General features: G+C 39.2%; 2 protein-coding genes across 3 annotated transcripts; one reads left to right on the forward strand and one right to left on the reverse strand.

The window, feature by feature from the left end:
• The first annotated feature begins 6,085 nt into the window (after positions 1–6,085).
• Positions 6,086–23,081, forward strand: MAT2B (methionine adenosyltransferase 2 non-catalytic beta subunit). Of its 2 annotated transcripts, none has more exons than XM_012461090.3 (7): positions 6,086–6,446; positions 15,097–15,291; positions 17,004–17,118; positions 17,292–17,444; positions 20,467–20,660; positions 21,498–21,611; positions 22,126–23,081. In XM_012461090.3, the coding sequence occupies exons 1-7, from the start codon at positions 6,417–6,419 to the stop codon at positions 22,294–22,296; spliced, it is 972 nt and encodes a 323-aa protein (XP_012316513.2). In that variant the 5' UTR covers positions 6,086–6,416; the 3' UTR covers positions 22,297–23,081. The 2 variants fall into 2 exon arrangements, with proteins under 2 accessions (XP_012316513.2, XP_012316512.2); XM_012461089.3 differs by lacking the exon at positions 6,086–6,446 and adding an exon at positions 8,593–8,734.
• Positions 18,989–19,470, reverse strand: LOC105723205 (ubiquitin-ribosomal protein eS31 fusion protein-like). The gene has a single exon (XM_064376510.1). The coding sequence runs from the start codon at positions 19,468–19,470 to the stop codon at positions 19,003–19,005; it is 468 nt and encodes a 155-aa protein (XP_064232580.1). The 3' UTR covers positions 18,989–19,002.
• Positions 23,082–25,856: the final 2,775 nt, after the last annotated feature.

Here is a 25,856-nt window from a genome sequence, read left to right on the forward strand (position 1 = left end):
TAGTTTAACTTTTTAAATTTGTCAAGTACTTATTTTAGTATAAGTGAATTAGAATTCAGCCCTATACTTTTTCAGTTTTCACACAAAGCATTGACAATCTTATTTATTTTTTGAGATGGAGTCTTGCTGTGTCGCCATGCTAGAGTGCAGTGGCACAATCTCAGCTCACTGCAACCTCCGCCTCCTGGGTTCAAGGGATCCTCCTGCCTCAGCCTCCTGAGTAGCTGGGACTATAGGCGCGCACCACCACACCCAGCTAATTTTTGTATTTTTAGTAGAGACAGGGTTTCACCATGTTGGCCAGGATGGTCTCCATCTCTTGATCTCTTGATCTGCCCGCTTTGATCTCCCAAAGTGCTGGGATTACAGGCATGAGTGGCCAATGGCCTTATTTTTTTAATGATCTATTTTAAATTTACTATCTTTATCCTTTAATAAATTTTCATATGCATATTTGAATCTAGCTGAGTTAATTAGTATAATAGTATCTTTCAGACAAACCTGGGAGGTTAAGAGGAAGATTTAGGTTTGGGAGACAAGACAATGATAAATTAATTTCATCTATTTTAGAATTTTACACGAATTAAATCATACTCTTTTGTATCTAGTTTCTTTTACTCATGATAATGACTTTGAGATTCATTTACATAGTTCATTTCTTTGTATAGCTAAGTAATATTCCACAGCATAGATATACTACAATTTGTTTACCCATTCAGCTGCCGATGGATGTTTACAGTTTTAGGGTGTTTTGAATTAAGCTGTTCTGAATATTCTTGTGTGAGACTTTATTGATATATGCTTTTTTTTTTTTTTTTTTTTTTTTTTTTTTTGAGACGGAGTTTCACTCTCATTGCCCAGGCTGGAGTGCAATGGTGCGATCTCGGCTCACCGCAACCTCTGCCTCCCGGGTTCACGCAATTCTCCTGCCTCAGCCTCCTGAGTAGCTGGGATTACAGGCACGCACCACCGTGCCCAGCTAATTTTTTGTAATTTTAGTAGAGACGGGGTTTCACCATGTTGCTTGACCTTGTGATCCGCCTGCCTCGGCCTCCCAAAGTGCTGGGATTACAGGCGTGAGCCACCGCGCCCGGCCCTTATATATGCTTTTATATCTCTTGGGTAAGCACCTGGAAGCGGAATTATTAGGTCGTGAATAGGGGTATGTTTATTTTATTTTATTTATTTATTTTATTTATTTATTTATTTTTTTGAGACTCAGTTTCGCTCTTGTTACCCAGGCTGGAGTGCAATGGCGCGATCTCGGCTCACCGCAACCTCCGCCTCCTGGGTTCAGGCAATTCTCCTGCCTCAGTCTCCCGAGTAGCTGGGACTACAGGCACGCGCCACCATGCCCAGTTAATTTTTTGTATTGTTAGTAGAGACGGGGTTTCACCATGTTGACCAGGATGGTCTCGATCTCTTGACCTCATGATCCACCCGCCTCGGCCTCCCAAAGTGCTGGGATTATAGGCGTGAGCCACCGCGCCCGGCTGTTTATTTTATTTTATTCCTTTTTTTCTTATTTCTCTGAGTCATACATTTAACATCATAAAAACTGCCAAACAGTTTTCTAAAGTGATTGTATCATTTTATACTCCCTCTAGCAAAGTATTCTAGTTATTTAAAATGCTTGTTAGTGAAGGGTTAAGAATGTGATACGCCAAAATATGCCACACTGGCATTTTGACTATTTTGAGTTAGACGCACTTAAAAAAACAGCAGGCACAAGAAGATAACTGTGACCTTTTTTCTGTTTCTTAAAAGCAGGCGATGAAATTCCCACATGAAAGATGCCCTCCCATATGAGAAGAAAAATAACATTCCTATAATCAAAGTCAGGAAGTTAGTGCCAAGATAATTCTGTACCAACTTTACTAAAATAACTGATCTTCTAGCTTCAAAAATTTAGACTTTTTCACAATTTGGTATTCTGTCGAATTTGGTATTTAATTGCAACTCTAACTGCATCTTCGGGTCTTCACTTCCTTGTGAAGGGCCCATGCCACATAAAGCTTGTATAAAATACATTTGTATGCTTTTTTTCTGTTGATCTACCTTAATTTAATTCTTTTTTTTTTTTTTTGAGACAGAGTTTCGCTTTTGTTACCCAGACTGGAGTGCAATGGCGCGATCTCGGCTCACCGCAACCTCTGCCTCCTGGGTTCAGGCAATTCTCCTGCCTCAGCCTCCTGAGTAGCTGGGATTACAGGCACGCGCCACCACGCCCAGCTAATTTTTTGTATTTTTAGTAGAGACGGGGTTTCACCATGTTGACCAGGATGGTCTCGATCTCTTGACCTCATGATCCACCCGCCTCGGCCTCCCAAAGTGCTGGGATTACAGGCGTGAGCCACCGCGCCCGGCCTTACCTTAATTTAATTCTTAAATCCAGCTGAAAAGGTAGAAGTAAAATTTTGCTTCCCCTATATTATCATTTGATGCTATCAGTCTTTAATTTTGTCCATTCTGTTAGGTATATAACGGCATCTTGATGTGGTTTTAATTTGCTTCTCTAATGTTGAGCATCGTTTTATGTACTTATTGGCCTTATTCTTATATTCCTTTTTTTTTTTTTTTTGAGACGGAGTTTCGCTTGTTACCCAGGCTGGAGTGCAATGGCACGATCTCGGCTCACCGCAACCTTCGCCTCCTGGGTTCAGGCAATTCTCCTGCCTCAGCCTCCTGAGTAGCTGGGATTACAGGCACGCGCCACCATGCCCAGCTAATTTTTTGTATTGTTAGTAGAGACGGGGTTTCACCATGTTGACCAGGATGGTCTCGATCTCTTGACCTCGTGATACACCTGCCTCGGCCTCCCAAAGTGCTGGGATTATAGGCGTGAGCCACCGCACCCGGCTGTTTATTTTATTTTATTCCTTTTTTTCTTATTTCTCTGAGTCATACATTTAACATCATAAAAACTGCCAACCATACAAATAATTTTTTGTATTGTTAGTAGAGACGGGGTTTCACCATGTTGACCAGGATGGTCTCGATCTCTTGACCTCGTGATCCACCCACCTCGGCCTCCCAAAGTGCTGGGATTACAGGCTTGAGCCACCGCGCCCGGCCCTTCTTATATTCCTTTTTAAAGTGTTGTATGGGCCGGGTGCTTTGGCCCATGCCTGTAATCCCAGCACTTTGGGAGGCTGAGGTGTGTGGATCATTTGAGGTCAGGAGTTCAAGACCAGCCTGACCAACATGGTGAAACCCTGTCTCTACTAAAAATATAAAAATTAGCCAGGCATGGTGGCACACGCCTGTAATCCCAGCTACTCAGGAGGCTGAGGCAGGAGAATTGCTTGAACCTGGGAGGCAGAGGTTGCAGTGAGTCAAGATCACGCCACTGCACTCCCGCCCGAGCGACAGAGCGAGACTCCGTCTTAAAAATAATAAATGAATAAATAAATTTTTAAAAAGTGTTGTATAACAGATGCACCTGACATCAACAAATTTAAGCATACCCTGAGAATGACCCTGTGGTCTAAGAAGAATGTGTGCTTGGAGTCTGGAGCTAAGGAATCCAGGAATGCCCAAGGCTAATATTCACTCCTTATCTGTGGAGGATATCTAAGCCCTGGGCTCATCCCTTGGAACAAAAGCCTTACAGGGGATCAAGGCCCTTTGTTATGGGTTAAATAGAGGCTGCCAGGTGGAATGTGCTAAGTGAAAATGCTGTATAAACTCTGCTTTTTACAAATGGCAGTGGTTCTCCTGTCCAGCCCACTGCCACTGGACTGTCCCTTTATGTAAGTTCCCCCAATAAACCCTCTGTCTGATTCACTGTCTCTGAGTTTTTTCTCATACACGATGACATTCCTGTTGGACTCAATAGCGGTCTGACATGACAAGTGTCTGTCACAAACTTTTAACCATTTTTTAAAACTTGTTTTCTTCAAATTACTGAGTTGTAGGAGTTAATTGTTCTGAATATTAGTCCTTTTCAGATTGATTGATAGATAGATAGATTTCCCCTCCCAATCTGTAGTTTATTCATTTATTAATGGTGCCTTTTGACGATCATTTTAATTTTGATGAATTTTTACTTATCAATTTTGATAAATTATATAGTTTTGGTGATGTCTCTATTGTAGCTAAGAAATATGCATTTGCTTTTAGGTCTATATATTCTAAGATTTCTACTTTTAGCTTTCAGATCTTGACAATGCTAATTTTTAAAGTACTAATTTAAATGTGTGAAGAAAAGTAATCTGAAGAGGAATTTGGAGGATAGAGCCTGTTCGGGTGAACACTGTACAAACCGGGCGAGGCAGAGCTTTTAGTGTAAACAAAGGTGAATTCCAAAGAACAAAGGGAAGGCTCAGGGCTTTGTAGCTAAAGTTCCTGCCAGGTTCCCAATCAGGTCCCTTCCTGGAAATAAAGGATTGAAAAGCACTTAGTTCTGATTGGTCAATGCAGCTGAGTCCTGATTGGCTGAGGCAGGTGAGCTATGATTGGTTGGTTCACGTAAATTCTGAAAGTCCCAAAGCTACAAAGATACAGACCCCTAGTCAGCAAATGGCCACTTGACTCTATTTAAAATTTATGCCTATAAGAATAAGACAATGAACTTTGGGAACTCGGAGGAAAGGGTTGGAGAGGGGTGAGGGATAAAAGACTACACATTGAAAACAGTGTGCATTGCTTGGAGGATGGGTGCACCAAAATCTCAGAAATTACCACTAAAGAACTTTTTTATGGGCCAGGTGCAATGGCTCACACCTGTAATCCCAGCAGCACTTTGGGAGACCGAGGCGGGCTAATCATTTGAGGTCAGTAGTTCGAGACCAGCCTGACCAACATGGGGAAACCCCATCTCTATTAAAAATACAAAAAATTATCTGGGTACATGCCTGTATTTCTAGCTACTCGGGAGGCTAAGGCAGGAGAATTGCTTTAACTCCGGAGGTGGAGGTTACAGTGAGCTAAGATCACTCCACTGCACTCTAGCCTGGGCAACAGAATGAGACTCTGGTTCAAAAAAAAAAAAAAAAAAAAAAAAAAGCAAAAAGAAAAGAACAGAATTTATGTACAAATAAATACAGGTTTTAAAAAATTATGCCCAGTTACAGAGGTTGATTGCTCATGCCTGTAATCCCAGCACTTTGGGAGGCCGAGGCAGGAGGATCACTTGAGCCCAGAAGGTCAGACCAGCTTGGGCAACATAGCAAGACCCTGCCTCTACCAAAAAAAAAAATTTTTTTTTTAATTAGCTGGTTGTGGTTGTGCATGCTTATAGTCTTAGATGCTTGGGAGGCCAAGGCTGTAGAATTACGTGAGGCCCAGGAGTTTGAGGCTGCAGTGAGCCATGATGGCACCACTGCTCTCCAGCCTGGGTGACAGAGGGAGACCCTGTCTTGAAACAATAAAAATAAAGCCACTTGGGATCCATCTTGAAGGACTGGCTTTTTCAGGTTTACATTTGTTCACAAATGCAAACACACACCAAAAAATTCTTCATAATTTATATTAATAGATTTATCTGAATGCCTCTTAGAGTTTTACTATGTGCTGTGTGCTCTAAGTGCATATAACATTGAAAGTTAGATGATTTTTTTAGTTCAATTCGAATGGCAATTTTCGATGTTTTTAAATTGGTCCAGAGCCATAATCCAAACAGAGGTGCAAAGCTCACTGGGCACATTCATCACCCTTGAAAGTGTTTGAAAACAGATTACTGGACTTCGCTCCTAGAGAACGATTTCGTGTTTTAGGTTCTGTGGTGCATGCAGGTTTGGAAATCACTTATCTAGAAGTCCTTAATGCTTTGTGAAACTTAAGGCTACTCCATCTACCATTTTCTCAGAGAGCAGCACAGTATTAATGGATATGACCCCTTGCATTTTACTTTCTGAGTGCTGCCTTTGAAATAATTAAAAAGCACTGGGAAGGGAAAGCATTGGAGAATTTTACTAAACGTAATTTGTTGCAATAAGGTGTAACCAAATAAAATGATAAGAAAAAAAAAACAACCGTGCCTTTTAGAACAGTAATTAACTGCATGATCTGTGTGCTTTCCAAAAGTGTGGCTCACTTTTCTTCTCCAAGAGAAAACTGCAACAAATCTTGACAGGAAGTTGTTGGGTTTTTGTTTTTGTTTTTGTTAAGTAGTGAGTTCTACCAAGTAGTTTTGCTAATAGACCCAGGTTTGACTGGTAATTAAGCATAAAACTTCTCATTGGGTATTTTCGAGACTACCACGAGGAATCAGCTACCAGCTTACTGCCATGTGGAAAACTGCACGAGATTCCGGGATCGGAATCAAAATGCTAATTTATAAGGTCAAGTGAAGCTGCGCCTCACGTTTTGGCGTGCCTGCGCTCTCTGCAGGCAGAAGCGGACAAAGACCCAGCAAGAGAAGGCAGAGGCTAAGACCCATCCCGTATCTTCTCTCCTGAAAGAATTCTGGAATCATGCCTGAAATGCCAGAGGACATGGAGCAGGTAAGAACTGGCAATTCAAGAAATGAAGCATTCTAGAGTAAGAGATGCTTTAACAGCATTCCAGTGAACGACTGCTGAAAACAGAATTGGTGTGTAAAGAAAATAGAAACGGGTGTCATTCATTTCCTTAAAACATAACCTTGGGACTTGGAAGGAAAAAGCCAACTTTAGCTACTGACTTAGAGAACCAGGTTATGAAGAGCTAAGTCTCATTAGCTGACAAAAATAAAATGCAAGACAGAATTGCAATTTCATTTACCATTTTAAATGCAATTAGGCATATAAAGTTTCTACATAAATAAGGATTTTATCTGTTGTGTTCCAGATGTTCTTTGTATGAATTGAATCTGCTAACATAACTTTTAGTTTCAGGCTGCTCTCTCAAAATGTATATAGATTTAGCCACCACACCGAGTTGTGTATTTTGTATGTAAGAATGGCGCTTGATTCACATAGACACTACCATCGTTAAAGAAAATAATTAAAAGCCATATCCAAACATATGCCCCTAGAACTGTACCTAACTTTTACAGGGAAAGTATCAAGCCAGATTCTCAAAAGTAGCCAAGTTAAACTCTTTCTGTTCTTCAAGACAAGGCTCTGAGAATCAGAATGCTAATTGCATATGCTTGCCCTTAAACCTTCACGTTGAAGAATTAATTTTCTTTCTCCCCATAGAAAGGTAAAATTGGATCACGCGTTGCGACAAGAAACTTTAAACCAGATTCCCAGTTTTTAAGAGAGGAATATTAAGATGATCTTGGCTGCTCCCCTGGCCCCTCCCCCGCCCTCTTTGTTGTCTCGGTATTGTTTGTTTAGCGCTGGGGCAGTCCTCAAGGATTCCCTAAATAATGCTAAACTGATGAACAGTAATATCCTGTATTAAAGAAAAAAAACCGAAAAATAAGAGACCTCAGGTGTCTTCTACTACTGCTCTAGAGAAACTTTTATATTTACACGAATAAGAAAATGAGTTTTTGTTGGGGGTTGGGGAGGAAGGAAAGTCACGGGGTTCTGACATGAAAAAACTTCTTTAGAAAAGACTGCTTAGTCTTTAGTTTGAAAATAAAGGATTAGGAGACGGGGAAAGGTCTAGGAAAATCCAAGCAGTAGTCACGTTTGTGGGCGACGTTTAGAGTTTGCTGTCCTGGGTAGACAAGAACCCTTGGACTGTTCGGTGCAAAGTTGGCAAAACGACACGGCCTGTGCCAGGGTTTACTTTCTGCCTAAATTTCAAAGGCATCCTGCCCGGCTGGGGGACTTTTTGCGGTTTTGAACTGGAAAAGAAATAAGTCGGCATCAGCACTTAGGGCTGGTTTACTTTTAAAAGGTGGAATGCCCAGCATGACATGCCACCGGCTTTAATTCTCGGTGGTGTGGCCCAATCCTGCAATCCCCGAAGCTATGTTTCTTAAAGGGTGGGCTTGACTCGGTTTAAACCCATTAAGAAGTCGGACCCTGGGCTCTCCTACCAACCAGTTTCTCATTCTGTAATTACGGGCAAAGTCTAAGAATCTCCGTTTTGGAGAGGTACCTAAGTAGTTCATCTTCCTCTCCCCCACACCTTATTTTTAACTAGTTAAAAATAGTTTTACATTTTTGAAATTTCACACATAGGTTTTTTGGCTTTTTAAAAGCATCCCAGGGAGACAAATGGCTCAGACGCCAACCCTTTTATTTTCATTCCTTGTCTTTTGCTAAATCTTCCAAAATCCACAAATAGGGCTCTAGAGAAGGGTCCATTGTGCTCTACCCACCTCCACCCCGCTTCCCCAGGACTTTAAAATGCTTTTTATTCTACTTTATATATTGCTCAGCTGATCATGCAATGCGCAGTTTGCAAACTTGAAACTCAAGGCGAACCAGTTCAATCTTTTCCCCAGTCGAGTTAAGAAAGAGAGAAAAAAAGTAGAAGAAAAAGCACACAACAATCTCCGAAACAAAACCTAAATCCACCGCCTAAGGTCAGGGCCTTCCTTTTGTGCAGAGCTTTAAGCACAAGCGCGTGGGCTGGGGGCGGACCGCGCGTGCCCGCCCTCTTTCTGGGGCGTCGGCAGAGCGTGGCCAATCAGCGGGCGCGACTATGGCGGCGGAAGTCGGAAGCGGCGAGCGGGGTCGTTCTGGGCCTAGGGGAGGCGGGCGGAGGGCGTCTGAGTTGCGGCCCGCGTCGATCCTGGGTTGGAGGAGGTGGCGGCCGCTGAGGCTGCGGCGTGAAGACGGCGGGCATGGTGGGGCGGGAGAAAGAGCTCTCTATACACTTTGTTCCCGGGAGCTGCCGGCTGGTGGAGGTGAGGGAGTCGGCCCTGGCGTCTCCGGTGGGAGCGGGGTCGCCGAGGGGGACAAGCCTCCGGGGCTCGGGTGGCTTTCCGGGCGTATCCCGCCCGGATCGGAGCCTCCGGCCGGGCGTGCTCTCACCGCCACCCTCCCTGCCCCGGATCCTAGGGCGGCGCCACCGAGTTTGTTTATCTCGGCGCACACGGGTCTAGTGTTTTTTCTTCCAGCCACTGCGGCAGGAAGCAAGTAGATGCAGGTTTTACTTTCGAGTTCTGTCTCTGCTCCTGAGGACGAAGAGGTTTTTCACAGTTGTTTCTGCTTTGATTTTGTCTTTCCACGTTTCTTCTTCATCTTTGGTTCGTATTTCTCGATCTTACAAGTTCGCAGGTTTGAGAACAGGAAAAGGTGACTTCTCACAAATAGTGCTGGAGATGACAGCTTATTGAACTTTTAAGTTCTCAACACTAGGTTATGCACTTGACGGGCATTACTTTAATCCTCCACTGTGAGATACTGTTATTGCCTCATTTTGTAGGTGAGAAAACAGGCATAGACATCGGCCCACGTTCATTCCGTAAGGTTGGAGCCAGGGATTCAGATAAAGGTTTGTGTGACTGTCTCTGGCTTTGAATCACTACGGAGTTTGCCTGAAGGAAGATTATATGTTTGGAAGATCTATCTGGTACTCGCAGGATGACCCGCGCCCCATCCTGCTTCATTACACTTAAGGGCCTCCAACATTCATCTGTCCACAGAACATATCCAGCCCTGGGGATAAGAACACTGTTAATGCCCAGAACGTGTCTTTTGGAAAGAAGAGAGAATATAGGAGATGGCTGTTTTTGTTAATGTAAAGTTTTCATGATTCCAAATGTACTTAAGGTTTTCATATCACTTTGGGTCTTTGAGGGTAAAATTAGGATAAATCATCTATTAAACTTATATGTTCCTAGGTCCTCCAGACGGTGCCGAGTGCGTGTTACATATTGTGTGTTTACATTTATATGTATGCATTAGTATGTGTACATGTGTACATGTGCATATAAAGCTTAATCTTTCACAAAAAGAAGTTCAGTATAAAAATGAAAATAGCCGAGAGGGTGGGGAGGGGGCAGAAAAAAAATGAAAATAGCTTTTCTTGTTTTCCTTCGTTAAAAATGAAACAACGTAGAGCTTGGTACAGACTTACTGCTCTCTCCAAACCTGTAGAATTAAGGCTCACTGACTTGTGAGAAGAAGAACTGTCTCATGTTTGAGAAGCAGCCTAGAGTGTGGTTCCTGTTAGTATTACTGTCTGTGAGACACAGTAGGGTCACAGTAGGAGTTAGACCAGTCTCACCTGAGTAGTCAGAAAATCTTGAAAAGTAAAGCCCAGGAATGTTTACTTAAAGGTCTGTTTCTGGGGAATTAAAAAATAAACATGAAACTGTGCCAAGTTTTAAAGTTTCGAAAAACAACAAGGTATTATATTTACCACTGAAATTTAAGAAGACCCCCCTCCACATAGTAGTAGTATTCCATTCTTTACTTTTCTAGAACGTATTTAGTAGACATTAATGCAAGTGTGCTAAAGTAGAAATCACTGTCCCAGAGTACTGTGATAGACCATTTTGAAAGGGCCATATATCTCCCATTATCTATACAATTTGGTATTATATTAGATAGGATAATGAGAACAGGAGCCTCACGATTATTTATATGTACTTAATTTTTCAAGATTTTTTTTTTTTTTTTTTATGTCCATAAATCTGGTCCCTTGGAGTGGTTGAATTCCGTGCTTCAAAGTTTAGACAATAACAGGCAGATACGTTTAGAGTAACTTAAACTGATGTTAGATCTGCTTTCCCCCATATAATAAAAATTGAGAAAAAGTAGACTTCAGGCAGACAAAGTATTATGAACTCTTTATTGTGCCTTGAGTGAACTAGATAGCATTTTATTCTTTCATTCTGAGTTTCTTAAAGTGTTTAGACATTTCTTTGTTGTGCACAACTAAAATAATTTATAGAGTGAAGGTCCAAGGTAGATTTTAGAGAGGTATTTCTTTTTCTAAAGAACGAACTAAAAAGCATATTTGTTTGACATCTTTTTAATTTCTGAGTAATGCATATTCAGAGGTAAGTTACCTTATTTAAGTACGAAACTATTCAGACTCCTTGTGATAGGGATCATATGGAAAATGTTAGAAATGTAGAACTTAAAAGCTGAAAGAGCCTTAGTCATTTTGTCTAAATTCCTCCCCCATTTACCAATGAGGAATTAGACCAATAGAGATAGAATAACTTCTTAACACCAGTTTGTGGCAGAACAGATAAAACTTGATTCATTCATGAAACTAAATATTAGTTCAAAGGAGTGAGACAAAATGCAGTGTATTTGACTTGACCAGAGAAGCAGGAAGACTCAGCTTCTGGTTCCAGCTTCTTCTCTTTTACTGTAGACAAAACCTTTAACATTCTGGACTTCTTTTTACTTACTTTGGAAATAACATCTTTTCTACTAACAAGCTGCTGTTTGTTTTTATGCTCTGTGGCCCAGGCTGGAGTGCAGAGGCTCCATCTCTGCTCACTGCAACCTCTGCCTCCCTGGTTCAAGTGATTTCCCTGCTTCAGCTTCCCAAGTAGCTGGGATTATAGGCGCCAACCACCATGCCTTACTAATTTTTGTATTTTTAGTAGAAACGGGGTTTCACCATGTTGGGCAGACTGGTCCTGAACTCCTGACCTCAGGTGATCTGCCCACTTGGGCCTCTTAAAGTACTGGGATTACAGGCATGAGCTACCGAGCCTGGCCTCAAACTGCTGTTTTAAAAAACAAAAACAACTATGATTATATACTTATATAACATGTTAGTTTTCAAATAGAATGTTGTGCAGTATCATTTCCATTTCAGTAAATGTTTGCAGTTCAGATCCTCACTCTTAATAAAGTCTTGAGCATTGACATCTGACTGCTGGGTACTGTACACTGTTTTATATTTTCTTCTAGAGGCCTTACATGGTAACCCCAGGGTATAAGGATATAAAGTTGCATTTTCTCATGCAACTCTACTTCCTTTTTTAAGTGTGTTATATTCCCGAAAGAGCCTGGTTCTTTATGCTTAATACTGCATCAACTCCAAGAAGCTCTTGATTATAATAAGATCATCTGGGTTCTTAATTTAAGTTGCACTAAGACAGCAAAAAATACTGCCAAACTATGACAACTCATAAGATTTATATTTTTTTTATTTAACAGAGATGTTAAAATGAAGGAACAAGTTTGTACTTCACAGAATCAATGAAGTACACAGAGATCTTAATTCCCTGTTTAGTAACCTTTGTGGATTATATAATGCTTTGGCTTCTATTTCTAGTTTTCTTTTCTTTTTTTTTTTTTTTTTTTTGAAACGTCGCTCTTGTTACCCAGGCTGGAGTGCAATGGCGCGATCTCGGCTCACCGCAACCTCCACCTCCTGGGTTCAGGCAGTTCTCCTGCCTCAGCCTCCTGAGTAGCTGGGATTACAGGCACGCGCCACCATGCCCAGCTAATTTTTGTATTTTTAGTAGAGACGGGTTTCACCATGTTGACCAGGATGGTCTCAATCTCTTGACCTTGTGATCCACCCACCTCGGCCTCCCAAAGTGCTGGGATTACAGGCGGGAGCCACCGCCCCCGGCTCTCTAGTTTTCTTTTTTAAGGGGGAAACATTGTTGTCATTTTGAAAAAGGTAGATGGCCCTTTTTGTTTTGTTTGAATAAGAGAATCAGATATTTATGAAAGCTTTGAACTTGCCTGGAGTTTGAGATTATACTGGCCCTCTAAGTGCAGTCTCCAAATCATGATGATCAGCATCACTTGGGAACTTGTTAGGAAAGCAAATTATTGAGTCCCACCCCTGACCTTCCTGATCTAAAAGCCCTCCAGCTGATTCTGATCCACACCCACACTGAAGCCTGAGAACCACTGACCGTAGGAACTGTTACCTTTCCTTTGCTTCCCTAGAGTGAAGTAAAAAGTGAGAAACTCGGAAGAAACCAAATTATCTCTCTTTTGTAGTATTTTTTCAGGAATCTTTACAGTATTTATGCTGTGTAAATTGTTTTTTCTGTTTGTATCTGTACTAGACTTGGCATATTTTCTCCTCTTTTTACAGTTCAATCTTTGTAGAGCTGTTTTCTTGCCAGACTTCAAAGAAAATATTTTGCTGGCTGAAATCCTTGTTTTCATGGATCAATTGGTTTAGAGCCAAGTTTTGCAACAGAGCCTGAATGAAATTGCTTTCAACTTTTAAAATGTCTTGAAATTGATTGAACTAAGGAAAAATAATCCTAAGAATTTACCTTTATACTAACTTTCCCTATTAGTTTTTTCATTTTAGGTTTTTACATATGCTAGAAATACCTGATTTTGGTGTCTTTTTTTAAAAAAATATGTATGTATTCTGCTAAGTAATTTAATTGAAGCTAAGGGCTTTATAAGGTCTTTGGTTATTGTATATGTATTTAAAGTTTTTGACAGCTTTAAATTTGGTGACTATAATAACTCTTGAAATAAAATTACTAGTTTGTTTTTAATAGTAAAAGTTGACTTTATTCAAGAGCCTGGTTGGAAACTTGGTGTTACTCATCTTGGGAAGAAGGGACATTTTTGGGACTATGCTTGGAAACATGGAATTTAAATTGTTTCCTAAATAGTGGTTCTTTTGCATTTCTGTGTGTAAGAATTTGTTTCACAGTAGCAACACAGATCATATTAAAATACTTTTTTCTTATCCTCTGTGTTCGTTTAAATTTTTTTTTTTTTTTTTTTGTGACAGAGTCTTCTCATTCTTGTCACCGAGGCTGGAGTGCAGTGGCACGATCTTGGCTCACTGCCTCCTGAGTTCAAGCGATTCTCCTGCCCCAACCTTCCAAGTAGCTGGAATTACAGGCATCCGCCACCACACCCGGCTAATTTTTTTATATTTTTAGTAGAGATCGGGTTTTACCGTGTTGGCCAGGCTGGGCTTGAACTTCTGATCTCAGGTGATCCACTCACCTCGACCTCCCAAAGTGCTGGGATTACAGGCGTAAACCACTGTGCCCTGCCATTTACTATTCTATATAGGTAATTTTAGGGTTAACTAAGGAACATTTACCAATTTGGTTAAACTTGGAAAACATTTAAGTGTGTAAGGACCAAGTTTTTTTTTCTCCTCATCAATTCCTTTGAAAGGTTGATTAATTCTTTACCTTGGGTCCATCAAAATACGATAAATCATTGAGATTTGAAAGAACATTTGGGATTAAAATCTGAAGACCAAAATTATCAACTTGCAAACATATTGGCAGATATGACCCAAATATAATCAGGCCTTAAAATAAGTAAACTTAAAACAAGCTTCTCTCTAGAGACTCACAGTACCTTCAGTCATCTCTCTAGGAGCAAGACAAATCTTGAAGTTTTGTAAACTGAAGCATGTAATGTTATTTACTGTTTAGGTACTTGGAGAAAAAGTATAATAAAAGTATATAAATGTTGTTTATTACTCATTTGGGCATTATCAATCATAAAAATAAGATTTTCTGTTAACATGGGAAATATAAATCTACAAAATTCCTTGCATATCATTTTATGTTCTTTTCCTTGGGTAAGAGTATTATAACTTTTTTTTAATTAAAAAATGTTTTCTTTTTCTTTTTTCTTGGACAAGAGTCTCGTTCTGTTCCCCAGACTGGAATGCATGTTGTGATCTTTGCTTATCACAGCCTCGACCCCCTGGGCTCAAGCGATCCTCCCAACTCAGCCTCCCAAGTAGTTAGGAATACAGGCATACACCACCTGTAACTCAGCTAATTTTTTTTTTTTTATTTAAGGACGAGGTTGCATCATGTTGCCCCAGCTGGTCTCAAACTCCTGGGTTCAAATGATCCACCCGACTTGGCCTCCCAAAGTGCTGGGATTACAGGCATGAGCTACCATGCCTGGTAAAAACTTTTTCTTAAGGGATGCAGTTTTTTATGTGGTTTGATTAATCATTGTTCTAACTTTATATATTACACTTTGAAATTGTGTTATCTGCCTATTTTTTTAATTAAAAAAAATTTTTTTTTATTACAAAGTATATTTTTACTTTTTTGTTTTTAAATTGAGACGGGGTCTCACTATGTTGCTTAGGCTGGTCTCAAACTCGTGGGCTCAACAGAATCTGCCTGCTTCGCCTTCCCAAAGTGCTGGGATTGCAGGCATGAGCCCTGGTGCCCGGTCCTAACTTAACTTTAAAGAATTAGCTTGCAGATACGGGACATGAATCAAAATACATAGAATTAAGAAATTTAGGGAACAACGATGGTGACTAATTTATTTAAGAAAACTATTTTCAAAGTTAGTAACTCTTTCCCCCTTCACCTTTTAGGAGGAAGTTAACATCCCCAATAGGAGGGTTCTGGTTACTGGTGCCACTGGGCTTCTTGGCAGAGCTGTACACAAAGAATTTCAGCAGAATAATTGGCATGCTGTTGGCTGTGGTTTTAGAAGAGCAAGACCAAAATTTGAACAGCTTAACCTATTGGATTCTAATGCAGTTCATCACATCATTCATGATTTTCAGGTATTATTTAGGTTATTTTAACATATACATGAACAATATTAAGAGTTGTCTGGATGATAGAGAAAATATCCTTGTTCTCAAGGAAATTACTATGCTTGAAAGCGCTAACCTGTTACACAGTAGCAGTATATAGTGCATTTTTTTCATTTAGCTTCACATGGTATATGTAATCCTTAAAGTTAAATTTTGACATGTTGACAAAGAAAAATATGAAGCATTTTATAAAAAGCTTATGTTTGTAGAGTGCCTTCTAAGTAATACTTTCTCTGCAAATGGTTTTCAAATGTTACTCTAAACCTTGCAACACTGCAAAATAGTATTTTCATTTTAGAGCTGAGAAAGCAGGCTCAGAGAGGTTATTGGTATCACTGATACTGTTCTCCCTTTGACATGGATTTATCAGATATTTAAATCATGTTAATTGTATAAAGGATAGCTCTTTCCTCCTATCCAAATTGGGGGATAAAATTTGTTTTTATATAGGAACACTTTTGTTCTGTTTTGTTTTTGTTTTTTTGAGGTCTAGTCTCGCTCTGTTGCCTAGGCTGGAGTGCAGTGGTACATGGGACAATCTCAGCTCACTGCAGTCTCTGCCTCCCTGGTTCAAGCAATTCTCCTACCTCAGCCTCTCGAGTACCTGAGATTATAGGCTTGTGCCACCACACCGGACTAATTGTTTTATTTTTATTTTATTTTATTTTATTTATTTATTTTTTGAGATGGAGTTTCGCTCTTGTTACCCAGGCTGGAGTGCAATGGCGCGATCTCGGCTCACCACAACCTCCACCTCCTGGGTTCAGGCAATTCTCCTGCCTCAGCCTCCTGAGTAGCTGGGATTACAGGCATGCGCCACCATGCCCAGCTAATTTTTTGTGTTTTTAGTAGAGACGGGGTTTCACCATGTTAACCAGGATGGTCTCGATCTCTTGACCTCGTGATCCACCCGCCTCGGCCTCCCAAAGTGCTGGGATTACAGGCGTGAGCCACCGCGCCCGGCCCTAATTGTTGTATTTTTAGTAGAGATCGGGTTTCACCATGTTGGCCAGGCTGGTCACCAACTCCTGACCTCAAGTGATTCACCCACCTTGGCCTCCCAAAGTCCTGGGATTACAAGTGTGAGCCACCACGCCCAGTCTAGGAACATGGTTTTTAACTTTTCAGATAGGGTCTCACTCTGTCCCCCAGGCTGGAATACAGTAAATGGATCACAGCCCACTGTAGCCTTGAACTCCTGGGCTCAAGTGATCCTCCTGCCTCAGCCTCCACAACAGTTAAAACTACAGGGTCATGCCACCGTGCCTGGTTAATGTATTAATTTTTTTGTAGAGATAGGGTACCACTATGTTGCCCAGTCTTAATCTGGAACTCCTGGCCTCAAGCAGTCTCCCACATCAGCCTCTCAAAGTGTTGGGATTACATGCATGAGCCATCACACCAGAATAAAAATACAGTTGTTGACAGGTTTTTTTTCTGGTTTTTGTCTGCATATTATGAAATTACTCTTTTCAGCGCCTATAAATATTTTAAGTTTGAACCTTGCAGGGAAAAGAAGCAGCATGACAAAACTACATTAGGAATTACAATGATTTATTCTTAGTTGAAGGAATGTTGATTTAATGCACATTTTTCTCTGAATTAACTTACTCTAAGAAGGCTATAATTCCTCTTTTATTTTTTTTTGAGTTAAAAATACGTCAATGCTTAACTTCCAGCCCCATGTTATAGTACACTGTGCAGCAGAGAGAAGACCAGATGTTGTAGAAAATCAGCCAGATGCTGCCTCTCAACTTAATGTGGATGCTTCTGGGAACTTAGCAAAGGAAGCAGGTAATGATGACTTTATAAAATTTTCATAAAATATTAAGTGATTGCTGAGTTTTTAAAGATTAAAGTTTTGTAAATGTTTATTTATTTTTATATGTCATGAAAAACCATTCTGAATTCCATGAAAGAATAATGTAATGTAAAAATTTAATAGATTTGTCTTCTTTTTTTTGTAGCTGCTGTTGGAGCATTTCTCATCTACATTAGCTCAGATTATGTATTTGATGGAACAAATCCACCTTACAGAGAGGAAGACGTACCAGCTCCACTAAATTTGTATGGCAAAACAAAATTAGATGGAGAAAAGGCTGTCCTGGAGAACAATCTAGGTAAGACATAATCTCTTCAACCCCTGATTATTTTTGAGGACTTCAAAAATCATTTATACATATATATATAAATGTTTTTAAATTTAAAATGTTAGTCAATGAATACGAATCATTAAAGAAAAATTAGAATATAATGAAAAGAATAAAACATACTAAGAGATAACTACTTTGTGAATCCTTTAAGACAGTTTCCACTATCAGTGTTTACATACTCTTCTTTACACATAGAAAACAAGTCAGATAATGTAAGCTTTTACAACTTGTTTTCAAAAAACAGCAATATAATTTCTCTTAGAGTGAGATATTCTATTATATGTATGTTATATGTATTCTGTTATATGTATGTTATTCTTTGTGTCCTGTTATATGTATGTTATATGTATCAAGATTCTGTTATATTTTTAGTTTCTTTTTTCTTATATGTGAGTTTATGTATAATACACATCTCCATATATAAAAAGTATACACTCCTTAGAAAAAATTTAAAATTATTAAGAACAAAAGTTCTCATAAATACTGCCTCAGAGAGATAAACACCAAATGTGGTTAAGTGTGGAAGCATTTTTGTATATTCTCAAAAAATGTATGCATGTTGTTTCATAACCTGGTTTTTTTTTCCCCCAACATCTTTGCATTTCAGTACAAGTGGAGCCCGCTCTGGGGTATCTTACTCCTATCAGTGGCTGCATAGTACTTAATTTAATGATCCCCTATACTAAAACTGCTGCCTTAGACTGTACTATGGCCTTGAGAAGCAGCCCTAGTATAGAATACCTTACTAATGGACATTTAGTTTTTTAAAAAATCTTCTTGCATTATAAATTATTCTGTTGAAATCTCCTTGAATACCTTTGTTTTAGTTCATTTTGTGCTGCTACAACAATATCAACAACTCAGTAATTTATAAAGAACAGAAATTTATTTCACACATTTCTAGAGGCTGAGAAGTCCAAGATCAGGTGAGGGTCTTCTTTCTGGTCCTCTGAAAGGGAGGAATGCTGTATTCTTATATGGCAGAAGAGCAGAAAGGGATGCACTCCTTCCTTCAAGCCCTTTTATAATGGTGTGAATCTATTCATGAGAGCAGAACCCTGATGACCGCCTAAATACCTCCCAAAAGGCCCCACCTTTTCCACATGAATTTTTGGAGAGGACAAAAACATTTAACCCATAGCAGTATCTGTGTTCTCTTGTTATATAATTTAAAAGAAAATGCTTGATTTGCAGTTAAAGTGTTAACTATCCCATCAGCAGGGACCATTATAAAATCTAAACAATAATGAGTGGTTGTAAAACTAATGTGAACACTCATACACCCTTCACATAGATTCAGAAATTGTTAATGTTTTGCCTCGTTTGTTTTATATGTATGTTTTTGCCAGACCCATTGATAATTAGTTGAATTTCATCTCCAAATACTTCACCTTATATATTCTAACAAGAATGTTCCTTTTTTTTTTTTTTTTGGTACTTAAAAATCATTCTTTATAGCACTGCAATAAAATCCAAAAATAAATGTTAGTTCATGAATGTTAGTTCATGTCTTTTATTGACTCAGTTACTTGTCTTCTGATTTGTTGAAGCAGTAAGTCAGACAACATTTGCCACAATAATGTCTGTCAAAGTGGCTTGCCATAAACACTCCAGCACCACATTCATCAGAAGGGCACTCTCGATGAAGGCGACTAATTTTGCCATTCTCATCCACCTTATAGTATTTCAGGACAGCCAGCTTAACCTTCTTTCTCTTGGGCTTATTCTTCTTGGGAGTGGTGTAAGACTTCTTCCTTTTCTTAGCACCACCACGAAGTCTCAACACAAGATGAAGAGTAGACTCCTTCTGAATGTTGTAGTTAGACAAAGTATGTCCATCTTCAAGTTGCTTTCCAGAAAAGATCAGTCTTTGCTGATCAGGAGGAATTCCTTCCTTATCCTGGATCTTGGTCTTTACATTTTCTGTTGTATCCAAGGGTTCAACCTCGAGGGTGATGGTCTTCCCTGTAAGGGTTTTCACGAAAATCTGCATTTTGGTGGCGGCCACACCTGAGGCGCAGATGGCGGATAGAAAAGGAAGCAAGAATGTTCTTTACGTAATTACAATGTAGTTATCACTCATTGGAAACTGAACATTAATATGATACTATAAACAAATTAGGAATTTTCTCATTTATCCCAAAACTGTTCTTTATTGCTTTTATTTTTTAATCTAGCATCCAGTCAAAGACTATTCGTTGTGTTTGTCATGATAGGTTTTATTTTTAATGATCATAATAATATAGGATTTATATATATATATATATATAACTAGTCGAAATGACAGAAGATAATTAACAAATGTGGTTTTGACTTCTGTTTTTTTAAACAGGGTCTCAGTTGCCTGGGCTGGAGTGCAGTAGGGTAAAGACAGTTCACTATAGCCTTGACCTCCTGGGCTTAAGCAATCCTCCCACCATGAATGGCTAATTTTTTTACATTTTGTAGAGAGGAGGTCTCACTATGTTGCCCAGGCTGGTCTCGAACTCCTGGGCTCGAGTAGTCCTCCTTCCTTGGCCTCCCAAGGGCTGGAATTACAGGCATGAGCCTCACCACACTCAGCCTTTGACTTTTGCAATTATAGCTCATTGCAGCCTGGAACTTCTGAGCTCAAGAGATCCTCTTGCCTCACTCAGCCTCCCAGGTAGCTGAAACTACAGGCATGTGCCACCATGGCCAGCTAATTTTCTTTTTAATTTTTTGTAGAGATGGAGTTTTGCTATGATGCCCGGGCTGATCTTGAACTCCTGGCCTCAAGTGATCCTTCTGCCGTGGCCTCCCAAATTGCTAGCATTATAGGCATGAGCCACTGCCCCTGGCCTTGAATATTTTTAACATTGCATTATCACAAATGAACTGTGTCATTTTGGTATATTTTAATTAAAAGGCAAGATTTCTACTTTGATATTATTTAAATCCACACACTTGTATCTTACATCAAAATTTAAGAACAGTCAGCTTTAAAATATTTGCTTTTATTCTTCTCTAGGAGCTGCTGTTTTGAGGATTCCTATTCTGTATGGGGAAGTTGAAAAGCTCGATGAAAGTGCTGTGACTGTCATGTTTGATAAAGTGCAGTTCAGCAACAAGTCGGCAAACATGGATCACTGGCAGCAGAGGTTCCCCACACATGTCAGAGATGTGGCCACTGTGTGCCGGCAGCTAGCAGAGAAGAGAATGCTGGTGAGAAAGATTCCTGAGTCCTATTTTAGTGAAGGTCCAGTTTGTCTTTTCCATGCTTGAACTTTATAGCTATATATGGAGTGTTAATGAGTGAAAACTAAAAGTGTTTTTTTAAAACCAGGAGACCAAACAAAAGTAGTTTACATATAGTACACTATGTTCATGAAGAATAAAAATATTATGCTCTTCTGTTTGAATTTATTTTTTATGTACTATAGACCCCATCATTTCTTTTATTGAAAAGTGGTAGAAAAAATCACCTAATATCTTTTAAGAAGGTACTCTTTGTGGAGCTGGGCATGGTGGCTCACACCTGTAATCCCAGCACATTTGAAAAAGTTGGTATTAAATATAATATCCATACAAAGAAAGATTAGACTGATTTAGTTTATAATATGAATAATAGTATGACCACAGTTTTTTAATGGATGAGAATTACGGTTTTTAATATATACCACCACAATATTTAAGAAAGTTTAATTAGCTCATCTTGAAAAATGGTTCTGTTAAGTTTTTGTTTTAGCTTAGGATAATTAAAAATACTCATTAACTTGGACTGTGTTTTCATCTCTAATTTTTGATATTCCCACTAATAGATTTGGAGCTTTTTTTATTTTAAAAATTCTTAAGGTTTAAATTCTAGAAATTGCTCTTTTGTGTTTTGCTGAGAGCATTGCTGGGAATTTGATTTTAGATATCTTGAGGGGAGCCTTACAGAAAAAAAAGGTTGCATTTTAGTTCCTGGACCTTATTTTAAATAGGCTTTTTTGTCAAACCTATTATTGTACTCAACTCAAAAAGTTGAAACTATTGAATTTATTGTGTCATTGTTCTTAGGATCCATCAATTAAGGGAACCTTTCACTGGTCTGGCAATGAACAGATGACTAAGTATGAAATGGCATGTGCAATTGCAGATGCCTTCAACCTCCCCAGCAGTCACTTAAGACCTGTAAGTACGTGGTTTTAAAAACCTTTAGATCCATCGCTATAGTATAATTATTGATGTGTTAGATAACTTTATTTCTCAGTACTAATCAAAGTGAACTTTGCTTGTATACTTACTGGCCGTTTATAGTGCTACTTTTCTCTAAATTATCATCTGCAGGGAAGATCATGAGTAGAAAATGTATTATTGTCTTGATTGTGACAGGCATTTGGTTTATTTTTCTAGGGATGACCAACTCAGATTTCTTAAAATAAGTGCAAAAATAAGTAGCAAATATAAAACCTCAAAATGGCCAGCTGCAAAGGTTCATGCCTGCAATCCCAACACTTTAGGAGGCTGAGGCAGGAGGATCCCTTGAGCCCAGGAGTTTGAGACCAGCCTGGGCAATGGAGGGAGATCTCATCTCTGTTTAAAAATATATATATATATGGAAGGTGGGGCGGGGTGGGGGAGGGGACAAAACCCTCACAATATAACCCTTCACTTACTTTTGATTTTTTGGTGTTTATCTTTAAAGATTACTGACAGCCCTGTCCTAGGAGCACAACGTCCAAGAAATGCTCAGCTTGACTGCTCCAAATTAGAGACCTTGGGCATTGGCCAGCGAACACCATTTCGAATTGGAATCAAAGAATCACTTTGGCCCTTCCTCATCGATAAGAGATGGAGACAAACAGTCTTTCATTAGTTTATTTGTGTTGGGTTTTTTTTTTTTTTTTTAATGAAAAGCATAGTATGTGGCACTTTTTAAAAAACAAAGGAAATAGTTTTGTATGAGTACTTTAATTGTGACTCTTAGGATCTTTCAGGTAAATGATGCTCTTGCACTAGTGAAATTGTCTGAAGAAACTAAAGGGCAATGATGCCCTGTTTGCAGTAATTTTTCTTTTTATCATTTTGTTTGTTCTGGCTAAACTTGGAGTTTGAGTATAGTAAATTATGATCCTTAAATTTGAGAGCCAGGATGAAGCAGATCTGCTGTATACTTTTCATATGAAACGCATTGTTCATTCTCATAACCTCCATATTTTCAGGATTTTTGAAGCTGTTGACCTTTTCATGTTGATTATTTTAAATTGTGTGAAATAGTATAAAAATCATTGGTGTTCATTATTTGCTTTGCTTGAGCTCAGATCAAAATGTTTGAAGAAAGGAACTTTATTTTTGCAAGTTACGTACAGTTTTTATGCTTGAGATATTTCAACATGTTATGTATATTGGAACTTCTACAGCTTGATGCCTCCTGCTTTTATAGCAGTTTATGGGGAGCACTTGAAAGAGTGTGTGTACATGTATTTTTTTTGTGGGCAAACATTGAATGCAAACGTGTATTTTTTTAATATAAATATATACCTGTCCTTTTCATTCCATGTTGCTAAGTGATGTTTCATATGTGTGGTTATACTCATAATAACAGGCCTTGTAAGTCTTTTGACCATTTATGAATAATAAATATGTACTGCTGGCATGTAATGCTTAGTTTTCTTGTATTTACTTCTCTTTTTAAATGTAAGGACCAAAGTTCTAAACTAATTGTTCTTTTGTTGCTTTAATTTTTAAAAATTACATTCTCATGATGTAACATCTGATACATACAAAAGAATATAGTTTATATTGAAATAAAACACAGTAAAATTAACACTTGATCCAGAATGTGAACTTACCACCCGATTCTAGAATGTTAAAGATACTGTATCTATTTGTGCCAACTGATTTGTTTTTAACTAAAAATTAATAGCTATATAATCTTACCTTATACAATGACCCTTGAACAGTGTCGGTTTGGGGGCATCAACCTTGCACAGTCTAAAATCCACTGTAACTCTTGACACCCCAAATGCTTAATTAGTAAAAACCTGTTGACGGGAAGTCTTATTAATAACAGCCAATGAACATATTTTATATGTTCTGCATATTATACACTGTATTCTTACAGTAAAGTAACCAAGAGAAAAGAAAATGTTATTTAAAAAATCTCAAGGAAGAGAAAATATATGTACTATTCATTAAGTGGAAGTGGATCATCATAAATTTTTTTTTTTTTTTTGAAACAGGGTCTCTCTGTGTCGCCCAGGCTAGAGTACAGGGGTGCATTCTCAGTTCACTGCCATCTCCACCTCCCGGGTTCAAGTGATTCTCCCCTCAGCCCCTCAAGTAGCTGGGATTACAGGCGCCTGCCACCACACCCGGCTGCTTTTTGTATTTTTAGTAGAGGTGAGGTTTTGCCATGTTGGCTAGGCTGGTCTCAAACACTTGGCCTCAAGCAATCCACCTGCCTCAGCCTCCCAAAGTGCTGGAACTATAGGCATGAGCCACTGTGCCTGGCCTGGAACATAAAGAAGTTCTTATTCTTCACTTTGAGTAGGCTAAAAAAATTAACTGGGGAAATCTTACTGATACCTGAGTCCTGGGCTTACTGAAATAGTTTTGGGAATTGAGGCCTACTAATTTATTTTTAGATGTTTCCCAGGCGGTTCTAAGGTTGCCAGTCTGGGATTGCATTTGGCAACCACTGAATTAAAGGATTTTGTTTTACATTTTAAGTTACTACATTTCGTAGTGCAAAATTAAGTTTCAGAGAGTAAAAAGTGTTCTTCTCTAGCCACCTATTTTTCGTCTGTGAAAGAAATCAGTGTAGATCAGTTCCTTGCATATGTTTCTAGAAGCACACTGTGTATAGAAGAATGTAATCACAAAACACACGTGTCCATATCATCTGCCCTTATTTTTTTTTAAGGGATTTCATCATAAGGACATCCGTCCTTTCTTTACACAAAGAACAACATAACAATTCTTGGAACTTCTTTTTTTCACTTGGAATTTGTTGTATATTAATTATAATGAATGTCCTTTCTTTTTTTGTTTTGAGACCGTCTTGCTCTATCACCCAGGCTGGTGTGTACAGTGGCACAATCTCAGCTCACTGCAATCTCCAACTCCCTAGTTCAAGCGATTCTCCTGCCTCAGTCTCCCGAGTAGCTGAGACGACAGGCACGCACCACCATTCCTGGCTAATTTTTGTATTTTTAGTAGAGATGGGGTTTTACTATGTTGGCCAGGATGGTCTCGACCTCCTGACCTCACTGCCTGCCTCAGTCTCCCAAAGTATTGGGATTACAGGTGTGAGCCACTGCACCCAGCCAAGAATGTCTTTTTTTAAAAACTTTTTTTAAAAATTTAAGTCTTAAAGAAAAGTTGCCATGATAGCGTAAAGAATGCCTGTATTTCCTTGTCTAGATTTCCCAGTTGTCAGCATTTAGTGACATTATCCTTTTTTTTTCTTTCTACATGCACACTATATATGTGTACTATTTTTTTCCTGAACTATTTAAGAGTAGGTTGAAGATGATGCTTCATAACCCACTTAGTATATACACCTCAGCGTATATTTTCTAAAAATAAGGATACACATCTACATACCCATAGTGTAATCATAATGAAGAAATTACCATTCAATTCTATAGGATCCCATTCAGGTTTAATCAGTTGTTCCAGTTGTCCTTTATAGGTCTATGTAGTCCAAGATGACTCGTGTTTGTCACCATGTTGCTTCAGCTTCAGTATGGAATAGTTCCCCAGTGTTTGTCTCTCAGGGTCTTGACATTTTTGACATTTCTCTGCATTAGAAACTAAGTTGACATTAATAGTTCCAATTCTAGTCTTGTTCCACAGAGTTTAATTTGGCTTTTTCCATGTTTCTGGCACCTTTCTCTTGACAGCAACCTAGTTCCTCATTATTATTTTTTATTTTTTTTGAGACAGGGTGTCACTCTCGCCCAGGCTGGAGTACAGTGGCACAATCTTGGCTCACTGCAGCCTCCACCTCCCCAGCTCAAGTGATTTTCCCACCTCAGCCTCCTGACTAGCTCGGACTATAGGCGGGTGCCACCACACCTGGCTAATTTTTGTATTTTTAGTTTAGCTATGTTGCCCAAGCTGCTCTTGAACTATTGAGCTCAAGCAATCTACTCACCTAGGTCTCCCAAAGTGCTGCAACTACTAGACATGAGCCACAGTGCTCCGCCCTCATTATTATATTTACTTATTTGCTTCATTCATCTATAAGAGTCATTCTGATGGCACTAGCCAATACTTCTTCTGCTCCCCATATTTCACAGGCCTCCAAGCCAGCTGAGCATCCCTAGACCCATGTGACCTGGCCCTGATGCCTGTGACTGGGTGGGAGGGGGCACTCCACCTGGTTTAAGGATCCTCCCGACCCATGGAGCACTGCACCAAGAATCACAT

This window comes from Aotus nancymaae, unplaced genomic scaffold, assembly GCF_030222135.1.
Source record: "Aotus nancymaae isolate 86718 unplaced genomic scaffold, 86718_ANA_hifiasm-v0.15.2.pri h1tg000015l_0, whole genome shotgun sequence".
In the NCBI taxonomy this organism is placed as follows: Eukaryota; Metazoa; Chordata; class Mammalia; order Primates; family Aotidae; genus Aotus; species Aotus nancymaae.